General features: G+C 44.5%; 1 protein-coding gene across 2 annotated transcripts in view; it reads left to right on the forward strand.

Moving 5' to 3' along the window:
- Window positions 1-12,532, forward strand: part of SH3GLB1 (SH3-domain GRB2-like endophilin B1) — a 50,612-nt gene that overhangs the window by 13,137 nt on the left and 24,943 nt on the right. Inside the window, exons 6-7 of one of the 2 annotated variants that reach the window (XM_015416700.1) lie at window positions 1,768-1,791; window positions 3,884-3,973. In XM_015416700.1, the coding sequence (XP_015272186.1) occupies window positions 1,768-1,791; window positions 3,884-3,973 (114 nt within the window). The remainder of the gene's footprint in view (window positions 1-1,767; window positions 1,792-3,883; window positions 3,974-12,532) is intronic. The other variant, XM_015416702.1, reaches the window with a different exon arrangement.

Below are 12,532 nucleotides of genomic sequence, written 5' to 3' on the forward strand. Positions count from 1 at the left end.
GTTCAGGATATAACTCTTTCTGTTCTCTGAAATCACAGAACAATGCTTGTATTGCTCTAAATATTAAACTAATATCTGTCTTGTTTTCTGTGCCACTCAACTGTGATATCAGCCTTGTATTATGTGATATGCTGCACATATAACACAGCTTTTGTCTTTATGTGCTTTAAGCAACTAAACCTGTCTCCACCCGAAGAAAATAACATTATGGTAAATGTCTCTTACATGCTCAACTTGCTGCATGTAAAATGGCTAAAGGTTTGTTGGCCTCTTGTCTTCATAACATTTCTTCAGGTGTTTCCTCTTGCTTTCATACTCCCTTATTCTGCATATTCAGATATCTGGAATGAAGGACTAGATCAAATGATGTGGTGTTTTGTTTCTGATGGCCTAAAGTTGTGGAGGAATAAAGCTAATATTGGGTTAAGCTGTTTTCTGACATTTGGATTCTGCCTTTATTCAGAGGACCTTACAGTGACATGCATGTCTTCAGCAAATCTAGGAAACTGTAGTAAATTTCCTTCTTATGAGTTTTCCAGAAATATTCTACTAATGATGAGAAATTATTCACTGATGTATTGTTTCGGCAAACAAACTTTAGAACTGATGCTTCACTATAGTTTATAGCGCAATTAAAACTTCTGAGTTGCATTTTGAAGGTCTATAAATGTTGCATGCCTCTCTTCCCAAAGACAAGACAGCAAGTAATTCTTAAAACCAGTACATATTAATGCCTCCAAAACGTGTTTGTTTTTCTCCTCCACTCCTGAATTATAAATTAAACTCTGAAGCCATGCTTCCGTGTATTGTTGTTGGGAGTCTTTGTAACAAACAGGAACAGTGGATTGGATTCACCCAACCATGAATGGAATGAAGCTCTGGGGAGAGGTCTCTGCTGTCTTTTCTCTTACTGTAGCATCCTGAGCCTTCTGGTGAAAAAAAATGTTTCTTGGATTGTGGAAGTTTAGGGAAGGAATGGAGGGGAGTTGATTGGCATTCCACGCACTTTTTACAAGCTCTTGATCTATATGTGGCACTCTAATTTCTGCAGGAGCCATTCCTGAGGGTCCGTGACCCTCAGAAGTGACTCTTCAGGGCACTTACAAAGTTATAGTAGAAGGGAAAGATGGCTAAAATTCCTTGATCAAAATCTGCTCCTTTCCCAGTTCATTAGATTCGTACTGTTGTATTCAGTGTAGTAAAGGTGGGGGATGTAGTTTTCTCTTTTGGGATTAGCTGAACTTTTAAATTTCTGATTAGGCCTGAAGGAGGACATGGATAGCAAGAGAAATCACTGATTCTTTCCACTGTCATTTGTATTTACTGTGTTTGAATAGCCTTTTGTCACATAGCATATTTTTGGAGAAACTTCATTAATGCATCTATTCATAATTACCAAATGGTAATAGTTATTCTAAAACTGTAGCCCTTCTATGCAGTGTTTCTTAGTTGTGTTCTTATAAATCATGGTCTATTTCTGTTCTACTTGCATCTAATCTTACAGACACTTAACCTTTTATATAAGAAACTAGTTTACTGTAGTGGCTTACAGCTGGCGGTAATCATAGTGAAAGATGGCTCTTCCTGCTTTTTCTTGTAAACATATTCTAAGAGTAGCTGGAGATAAGATGGCTCATAAAGGTTTTAGCCAGCAGTGAGAGCCTTTCCTGTGGCTACTTTATGTAATGAGCAGATTAGTAAAACATGGCAGTTTGCCACATTAAAATTCTTCATGCTATTCTTTCTTCACCTTTTTATGCAAACAAGATTTGGGCAGAGGAAGTGTCAAAAGTAAGTAACCTAATCAAAGCTGTTAAGAAATAATTTGAATATGATCTCAGCATTTAATTAGGTCTTGCTTTGCCCTGTATCAAAGCACTAGTACTGTTAATCTGATACAGTTTGAAGTGGTAAATGGTAAGCAAAATGGTCTGCTCAATTTGTTGATAAAGCAAAGAGCATGTGAGAGTATCTAAGAGAAAACGCCTGTATGCAACAAGAGCTGTTTTTACAAACAGTATATTAATTTTGTTTTAAAAAGTCATATATGAGAGTTCTCTGCATTTGTGTGTAAAAGATCTGTACTGTATTTTGGTGGCTGAGAAGGTAGGGAAAACAACTGCCTTTTGATTAAAGAAATGATAATTTTTGAAAACATGATTGGAGTTGGTATTAAATGTTTGCCATATAAGCAGCTGTACAGCAGAAACTGTGAAGTGACTGCCAACCTGATAACATTGATAGAGAGCAAGCAGCTCAGAATATTCTTCTGTGGCCCCGGTCACACGGCAAAGTTGCCGCAGGAGAGGCACGGATGGTGGGCGGATTATCCGGGCGTGATCACACCCCAACATCTGGGAAGTGGAGCGCACCCGTGGCTTACCGCTGAAAATGTGCGTTAAAAAACTAATACCTCCAAGGTACTAGTAAACGTTTGCCATGGGCTGCCTCCAGACGCCCGTGGTGTGAGCGCGACGGTGCGTGGCATTCTCCTCCAGTCCCTCGTTTACCCACTGGCGCCAAGGGAAGGAGACGTGGTGTGTCGCCGGCGCGTCTGATCACGTAATCGCGGATCAAACTCCGCCGGGGCAATTAGCCACGCCTCCCCCCGCGATATCTGGCCCGTGTGACCGGGGCCATTGTAAACTATGATTATATCTTTATTAGGAGTGTAGCTTTACTCTTAATAATCTTGTTTCCTGGTTAGTGTGTTTGGACTTTATTTTGTGTGAGGTCAAGGGCAAGTTTAATGAGATGGATCAAGTCTTAAATGTGTTGCGATTAGCAAAATATCCCATACTTTTGCCTGAAATTCTTCAAAGTGCTCAAATTACTACTTAACATTTAACTGGAAGAACTTTGAAAACTTCTGTAGTTTGTATCCTACCAGTTGGCTGAGGACTGCAAGGTTTGTCATGCTCATGCAAGTGGTGTCTTGGGCTGGCATGACACAGTACACTTGGCTTAGTGGCCTAGTGGTATACAATCCCATGAACATTGCCCAGCTTAAATTTTCTTGTGGCTTTAATACAAAATGTGAGGCACTTCTTTATTCTGTGGTACTCCACAGTGTTTAAACAACCACTGAGTTTTGTTTTCATACAGCTTTATAAGGTTTTTCTTCTAATGTTCATGCATTGATTTATTTCAAAAGGGACTTTCAGATGCAATGCAAGAATGGCTAATATTAAAAGCATACTTTCTGTACTGAAGGGCTCTGTATAGAAATAGACATCCTAATAAGGCAAGGGAACGTAGATGCATGGCTGTAAGAATCTGTCACAGAAATCTTGAAATAATGCTGGATATCATAGGTCAGTTCTACAACAATGTAGAAGAATATTTTTCCTGCTGATTTCAGCACTGTCCTGCTCGCAGGAAGCACTGCCAAAGGATAATTAAAGCTGGAATATTGGATTGCCCTTTCCTGTCAATAACCAGTGTTTCTGTCTTCAGCAGAGATGACAGGTGTTTGGCAGATTCTCTCTGCAAATTCATTTAAGTAGTTAATAAGTGGCTTAGCTGATTTTTTCAATTCCAAATCACTTTCTCAATGCCAATTTTTGAATTCTTAACAGGATTTGACACACAAGTGCTAGAGACAGAGTGGAGTGGTTGTGTTTTTGTACCACCACGAAGTACTACAGTATGCAGATCCTCTACTACCTTTCTGTAATAATAATTATGAGATCACCTGTAGCTTTATATATATTTAGTCAAACATCATGGTGTAGTCCAGCAAAAGTTAATCATACAGCTCACTGAAATAAACTGGAATAGATATTGAAACTGTTTTGTAGATGTTGTGAGAGTGGCATGTTTGGCCCATATGCAGCATAATTGCTTTTCAGCTTTCTGTTAAACCTTGTTATGTGTCTTACAGTCTGAACAGGAAGTCAGGATAGCCCAAAGTGAGTTTGACAGACAAGCTGAAATTACTAGACTTCTTCTGGAGGGCATCAGCAGCACACATGTGAGTACTGAATAGAAAAGAATAAACTGATTTTAATTGTTTGTGAAAGATGGTTTATATATTTTATTGATTTATTAAAACAGTTATACCTCTTCTTCTTCTTCTTAATAATATTAATAAGAATATGGCTTAGATGTCCTAGTTTCCTTTGTGTACTCGTATTGCTGACTTGAAATTCCCTCCTAACTGTGGAAACCGTATTACATGAGGCTTTATAATGGTTCTGGCTCTGAAATGAAGGTATTCCCTGCCATAAAACCCTCATTGTCCCATCAGCGCCAATAATCCTATAATGCTATTGATAGTCTTACTCTTACATGGTTATTAATAGAAGCATTATGCTAATACCCAAGTATTTTTTATCCAACTCATAAGCTATCTTGCTATAGTCAGCTCATTTTAGGGTATTTGGTTTTGATGCGAAGAGTTGTAGAAGCAAAGGCACCATCATCTTACTACCCAAACCCATCCAACAAAGTGCACTGTCTGCAAAAAGTTTGTGCTCTTAAATATTAATCTTTGAAGTGCTACAAAGATTAAATCCTTTATTTTATTAAAAAAATCAGATGTCAGTGGTTTAATTAAAACAATACATCCACAAAGAAACACAGCTCTGAACATGGATTGCATATTTTGTTCACAGTTTGAAACCCAGATGAAGATCTTATAACAATTTAAGATGCTCTTGCACATAAAAAAACTTTCCAGAATAGCATAAAGTAAATTGTAACAAACATTAAACTAAAAAGAATAGTAGCCAGGGCTAGATAGAGATCAGATAACATTTTAAAAAAATCGTAGAAATCCTTCTAAAAACCTTTGAATACTGAAATGTCTTAACCTGGTTCTGAAATGAAAATAATGTAAGTGTCTCACAGATCTTTCTGGGGAAGGTATTGCATAAATGGGTCACCTTCCCTTGGCGCCAGTCAAATCTGCTTCTTATACGGGGCCAGCCCCCTCCAAGAAGCGCTCTTCCAAGTCTGCTTCTTCTGCTTCCACACCGGCGAAGAAATAGAAGAGGAATAAGTTAGAGAAACCTATCTCCCACAAGTTGTCCACTGGGAACTCGCATAAGTCTCACAAGATTAGTAGCTGCCAACAATATCACAGTCGTACTCCCTATCAACGCATCAGTCCATACCGGAGCTGCCAGATGTACAATCAATGCCACCGATTGAAATTCTTGACTCTCCAGTCAGGCAGCTGAACCCTCCGGTACAAGACATGAACCTTGGACGACGCTCCCCATCTGTATTGGCTTCCAAAGCCGAGGGTGAGATAATAGCGGCTTCTGGTGTCGGCTGACGCTCTACATCTGCTTCCTCCTGGACCAGCGGTCGTTCCGACCCGGACCGTCAATATCGACCCGATGACCAATCCCATTCTCCAGTCTGCATGGGTGATCGAGGTCGATGGGATGAATATACGTCCCGTCTTGATCGGCACCACTCATCCCGATCACCGAGGAGGGATTATTCGCCCAAGCCACCTTCAGGTCGGGACTCTCCTTCCCAATACCGACATCACTCATGGATGTTTCCCTGTGGGATCATTGTCATCACATGCCGTACTGGTTCTCTTCCTACCTTCTTTCAGCATTGATGCCTTGGCTAACGCCTATGAGACCGGAGGATTGGGACCACCGTTCGACCCTACACCACTCTCCACGTTGTCCACCACCCTCCGCATCCCTCTCCAAACCACCGAAATCTCCTCCGAGGCAAGTCGCGCCTCGTCTTCCATCGCCTCCTACACCACCATCGTCAGTTACTTTGAAGGAGCTTCATACACTGCTGATTCCTATCCAGAGGACTCCATCGCCTTTCGAGGCCTCTCCAGTTGCTTCTGATGTCGACCAGTCCGAGGAGATCTCACAGGGAGATACCTTTCCAAAACATATGGTCTCTGAAGACCTCCCGGTCTACCCATCTGAGGACTTGTCTTCTTATGGAGATTTAGTCAAAAGAATGGCTCATTCATTGGGTCTGTCTGTCGTCCAACCTCAACCATCGATATTGGACGCGGTTTATGATGTCGTCCAGATGGAAACATCCACAGCGATCTCCTGTCCGATGTCGAAAGTACTCCTACATGCGGTGCAGGTGTCCTGGGAGAAGCCCTCATCCACACTGTCATGCCTGCCCCTGCTGATGTCATGCCTGCCCTTGATGATGCCCCTGAGGAGGCACCTGCCACTGCCAGCCAGGAGCCTGTGGAATTACAGGCTCCTGAGGACAGTACTGCAGCAGAGAGGCAAAGACTGGATCCTGTAGCAGAAAGCTATCTAAGTGGTGAGGAGGATAGAGCCTCCCAGGGAACACCTGCAAGGGATCAGTCTCTGCTGCATCCCAGTAATTCGTCATCAGACTCACCACCACCTGTAACCAGGCTCCGGAATGTACGGAGACAGCAGCTGAGAGAGCGAAGACAGAACGCACGCATGCGTGCCAGAAGATCTCTTAGCCCTGAATATTGACAGGATCTTGACCTCGCTCCCTGCTGGCTAATGAGTTAATTAGCTAGCATTGTATATCTCCCAAGTCTGTTGCCGGCAGTCATTTGTGCTGGCAAACGTCGTTTGTCAGGACCCGAATCCTTGTATCTCTGCTCCAGACCTTGTGGAATTCTTATCAGCTTGATCCTCGGCTTTTGACCCTCGGCTTCATTGACTCTGCGTTCATCTCTGACTCCTCTGGTATCGTTGTGATTTATGGACTTGAAACTCTGGTATGTCTGACCCTGCTTTTGGACTGTGATTTAAACCTGTTTGAACCTTGCTGCCTGATTTGCTCGGCTTGACCTCGGACTGCTCCTGGACTTTTGCTTGCTTGCGTCACGCCCCCTGGTCCTGCCGTGACACACACCAGTGTTGACACGGAGACTGGATCACATGTATAGAGAGCAAGAGGAAGGAGCTGGTTTTCTACCCGTCCATCCAAAACCAAACTCCATGGTTGTCTCCTCTTCTTCCAGAACTAGTCGCACTCATACGACTCCCCTTGACAAGGAGAGCAAGAAACTTGATGCTTTTGGGAGACGCTTTTACTCAGCGGGTGCCCTGGGAATCAAAACATCCAATTACATTGCATGTACGAGTAGGTACCAGTATGCATTATGGCAACAACTTTCTGACATCTTGCCCTTTCTTCCTGAGAACAAAACTCAAGCAGCCCGAACCCTACAAAAGGAAGGCATGGTTCTGGCGAAGCAGCTTCTGAATTCGTCTAAGCACTCACTGGATACTTTCTCCAAACTGTGTCTTCAGCGATTGCCCTTCATAGGCACTCCTGGCTGAGAACGACTTCTTTGCCACCTGATACCAGGGTGTACATAGAAGATCTCCCCTTTGACGGTGACGGCCTGTTCCACTCCTCTACTGACTCTACTCTGCAGGAGATGGAGAAGAGCATAAATGCCTCTAGGTCCTTGGGCGTTTCTGCTCTTTCCAAGCCATACCACCAGTGTTCCTGGTCTCAATACAGTTCCAAATGCCCATTTAACAAACCGTCCCCAGAGGGTACCTGGAGACCACGTTAGTAATCTACGGCCATCGCCAAAAGTACCAATACCCTGCATGGTCCAGATATGGCCCACAATAGCAACAGTCTAGGTCAAAACCTCAAAAGACTTCCAAACAGGGTCTTTGACTTGCCCCAGATTGCTTCAGGGGCCTCCACCCGCCTTTCCCCATTCCTATCTGGATGGCGGGTCATCACCAGTGTTCCCTCTAAGCTGAGTTAGTGTGAGCTAGCTCACAGTTTTTTAGCCTCCAGCTCACACATTTTTGTCTTAGCTCAGGAAGAATGGTTCCAGAGCAAACTAATTTATGCAGTAGCCAAATTGCTCGCTCACAACTTTAATGCCAGTAGCTCATAAAGTAGAATTTTTGCTCACAAGACTCCATAGCTTAGAGGGAACATTGGTCATCACTACAGACCATTGGGTTTTATCCATCCTAACCCACGGTTATTCAATAGAATTTGTGGACTGTCCAATGCTGCCTGTTCTCCTGGCCACCCCACCCTCTCCCTCTCCCCTCCTTCTCCAGGAGGTCACTTCTCTCTTGGTGAAAGATGCGATAGAACGGGTGCCAAAGGTGTACAAGGGAACAGGTTGTTACTCTCGTTACTTTGCCATTTGCAAACGAGACGGGGGCTTGCGCCCAATTTTAGACCTATGGGGTCTCAGTGTCTTTGTGGAATATCGCAAATTCAAAATGACATCATTGCGAGTAATCCCCCCTCTTCTGGCTCGGGGGTCCTAGATGGTGACCATCTACCTCCAGGCTGTGTACTTTCACCTCAATATCCATCCGTTTAATCAAAAGTACCTCCGATTTGCCATAGGGGACCTCCATTTCCAGTACAAGTGTCTCCTGTTTGGCCTCTGCATGGCGCCAAGGGTCTTCACCAAGATGATGGTAGTGGTGGCGGCCTATCTTCGTCTACAGGAAATTACCATTTTTCCCTATATAGACAATTGGCTCTTAGTGGCAGATTCCTCGTCACTCCTGGAGAATCAAATTTCCAAAACACTCCACATTCTGTCCTCCCTAGGCCTCCAAGTCAACTTTCAGAAGTCTCACTTGCAACCCTCGCAGAGGGTACAGTTCATTGGTGCGGTTCTGGACTCTGTGACATGCAGAACTTACCTCCCTGCAGACAGAGCAGCTACCCTGTTGTCTCTCGCGAAGGAAGTGTGAAAAGGTACCTGGTTCACGGCTTTCCAAATTCAATGTCTGTTGGGCCACATGTCGGCCACTACAGCTGTACTTCTGTTCACCAAGCTGCACATGAAACCTCTGCAGATGGGGATCTTGCAACGCTTCAAGCCAATCCGCATGAGCCAGACCATCTCCTACCCCACTGAATGTACGAGACTCTCTATTGTGGTGGTCAGTGGAATCCAGCCTGACCCAGGGTGCACATTTTCAACCACCCCCCCCCAAAAAGCACATCAACTATCTGGAACTGCTGGCAATAAAGCTGGCGCTGAACTCTTTCCAGCCCATCCTCCGAGGGCATTGTGTAGCTGTTCTGACGGACAATATGATGGCACTCAGCTATGTCAATCGTCAAGGTGGGACGGTGTCCTGGAGCCTTTGCTGTCTGGGAATGGTGTATGGCCAACGAAATCTTCCCTGTGGCCACTCACATTTCAGGGATCTGCAACGTGAAGGCAGACCTTCTCAGCAGGGGTCTTACTCAGCATCACGAGTGGGAGTTAGGTTGGACGTACCTTTGCCCACTTTTTCAGAAATGGGGCAGTCCGAAGATAGATGTATTCGCCTCCAGAAAGAACACAAAGTGTCCTTTCTTTTGCAGTCAGGGTGGAGCAGACCCTCTCTAGGAGATGGCCTCCTCTACCCGTGGGGAGAGACACTCCTCTATATGTTTCGTCCTCTATCCCTCCTCTTACGAGTAGTGCAGAAACTAGCTGGAGTCAGGCCAAACTGTATCCTAGTGGCTCCATGGTGGCCCAGGCAACCGTGGTTCACCACTCTTCTCCGACTCGCAAGGGGCGGGTACCACCACTTCCCCAGAGAGCCAGATCTCCTCCTAGTGGAAAACGCATCACTTCTTTACGTCGGAGTAGACAATCTGAAACTGACAGCTTGGCAGATAAGTTGATATCCTTCTCTGATCATGTCTCAGAGGTCCTTATCAGCGCTAGAAAGGCGTCCACTCATCTTTCCTATCAGAGGAAGCGGCTTAGGTTGCTTTCCTTTTTGCAGACTCCAATTACTTCACCGAGGTCTGTGAGCCTGGATATGATCCTCGAGTTCCTCCTGTCGCTCGCTGATCAGGGCCTTTGCCACTCATCTATTAGGGTCTATCTGGGAGCCATTTCTGCTTACCACATAGGATTGGACAGTTATTCGATATTCGCACATCCCATTTCGAAGAAGTTTCTTTGAGGGCTCATGTGGTTGTGTCCGCCTGTGAGGGCTCCGACACCATTGTGGGATTTACCCTTGGTGCTTTGCCACCTCATGAGAAAGCCGTTTGAACCTGTGGCTTCCTGCGACCTTCAATATGTTGCATGGAATACTGCATTCTTGGTGGCAATCACATCGGCCAGGAGGGTCAGTGAACTGATGTCACTCCGCCATGATCCTCCATACCTATTCTTCCTGCCACATGGGGTACGTCTGCTGCCGGACGTCTCCTTTCTACCGAAGATAGTGTCAGAATTTCATTTGAACTCTGAAATCTTCCTGCCTGACTTCTTCCCTCACCCTGATGGGGAAGAACAATGCCTTCTTCACACTCTCGATGTCAAGAGGGCGCGCCTCTTCTACCTGAATCGGACTCAGTCTACTAGGAGAGATAATACTCTGTTCCTCTCATACTCCAACGCTACACTGGGGTTGAGGATCTCAGCTCAGCACTTGTCAAAGTGGATCATTGGGACGATTAGGTTATGCTACCTGTTAGCAAAGTGTTCCCTCCCTGCACTCTTGACGGCGCATTCTACCAGGTTGATGGCAACCTCCACAGCTTTCATGAAGGGTGCATCGCTGTCCTCTATCTGTCGAGCTGCCACGTGGTCCACGCCAGCCACGTTCATTAAACATTAAGCACTAGACGTTCGTGCGCAGAATAAGGTCGATCTGGGTCGTTTGGTCTTGTCCTCTGCGGAGCACTGAGCCTGACAGCGCCCACCTCCAGGTGAGCCACTGCTTTTCAATCTCCCATAGGTGTGATGCACAGAGACCATGAAGAAGATAAACAGGTTGCTTACCTGTAACTGATTATCTTTGAGTGGTCATCTGTGCAGTCACTCTGCCCACCCATCCTTCCCCACTGCTGTCATCCTCAGTCATTTTCCTTACACGGCTTTGGTTGATAGCAGTCAGAAGAACTGGCAGGATGTCCACGCTCCACCCCCCTGGGCATGCGCAGTTGGGGTTCCCACGCAGGCTCAGGGTGGAGGCGCGAAAATCTCATTGTGCGCTTTGTACAACACCGATCAGATCAGCGCAGGCACACTAGATCCCATAGGTGTGACTGCACAGATGACCACTCGAAGATCATCAGTTACAGGTAAGCAACCTGTTTTTCAAGCAGTTCAAAGGCTGTTTGAAATGTATTGTGCATTACAGTACTCTAGGCTGGATGTTACAGGAGCATGAGTAACTCTTAACAGGAATGATGAAGTCCTCTGCATACTCAGTATCAAATACAAAAACTGAAAGTTAGACAGGAAGCCTGGCAAGAGGGTGAAATACCTATAGAACACAATAGTGCATATCCTGTTGTAACGTACTGTGATATGAAAACTCAAAAGTGCTGTATAAACATGTGATGGACTGTGAAGGGTTAATGCTTCACAGAGTCAAGAGAGCCTTTGAGTTACAGGCTGCTCAAACATATTTCATTGGATAGCATCAGTTGAGAAGAAAGAGTTGGGAGTAATTTTAGCACTGACTCAGGACCAGGAAGGTTGGCAAGCAGGAGTGGGAGGATTGGTGAAGACCCCCATTTGGGCCAGAAAAAAGGATAGATCTTCTAGTTTAGAGAAGTAATTCCCTGCCCAGTTCAGAAGGGAGATAGCTCCAAAGAGAAGAGTGATCCTTGGTTTGTTTAAAGAAGGAATTTGGGTAGTCGATATTGTTTCCCTGCTTTATGATACTTGGTCAGTTAAACTCAAGAACTTGTGTCTAGCAGACACTGAAACCAAAGCCTCTCATCTCAAAGATTCTAAGACTTTGTGAAAAGCTTAATACTCTCACTTGCTGGAAACATATTAACTGGAGTTTGTGAATTTACTAAGTTACCTCAGAGTTATTATTGAATCACCTCAGACATTTTACCCCTGATTTCACCAGACCTTTTCCCCACTACGTTGAATAGAATATTTTGTTTATTTTTTGAATTTTCAAAAGCCTTGTGTGCCATTTCCAGAAGTATAGTTTAAGAAGGGAATCTTGTTTCTTCCTCCAGCATCAGTATATAATAATGTGACAGGGTGGGACCACCATAAACCTTCAAATAAGAAGAAAATAGATAAAAGGGGCTGCTCAGCCAGAAGGGAAGGAAAAATGGAAGAAAAAATTTGTGCATTAGGGAGGGAAGAAGGTGAGACTGCTATACCTGCTTTTCATCATTTACAGTGATGCTGTACTGAGAACCTTGTGATAAATTAATTCAACCTAGTTCATCCTCCCAGGTCTCAAGTAACTCAGGCCAGGTTACCACCCTCATACAGAATGAAATCCTGGATATGAGATTCTTTTGAATGGATCAGTCAGGCATTTAGTTGTAGCATCTAAAATCTTGTGACTTGTTGACACTGCAGCCTAGGTGAACACAAGAAGTTGCCTTAAACAGTTAGATCTTTGGTCTGTCATGGGCAGTATTGTCTACTCTAACTAGAGGCTGCCTCCAAAGTCTCAAGAATTCATCTTTCACATCATTTACTACCCTCGTCCTTTTAGAACTGAAGATGTGAGGGGTTGAACATAGGGCCTTCTGCATGAAAAACAGATGCTTTAGCACTGAGCTGTGGCTCTATCCCAGGTGGAAGGATGATTGAAGGTAGAAGAGTAGGAAA

The sequence above is a fragment of the Gekko japonicus genome, unplaced genomic scaffold (assembly GCF_001447785.1).
Source record: "Gekko japonicus isolate JY-2015 unplaced genomic scaffold, Gekko_japonicus_V1.1 scaffold16, whole genome shotgun sequence".
Lineage (NCBI taxonomy): Eukaryota > Metazoa > Chordata > Lepidosauria > Squamata > Gekkonidae > Gekko > Gekko japonicus.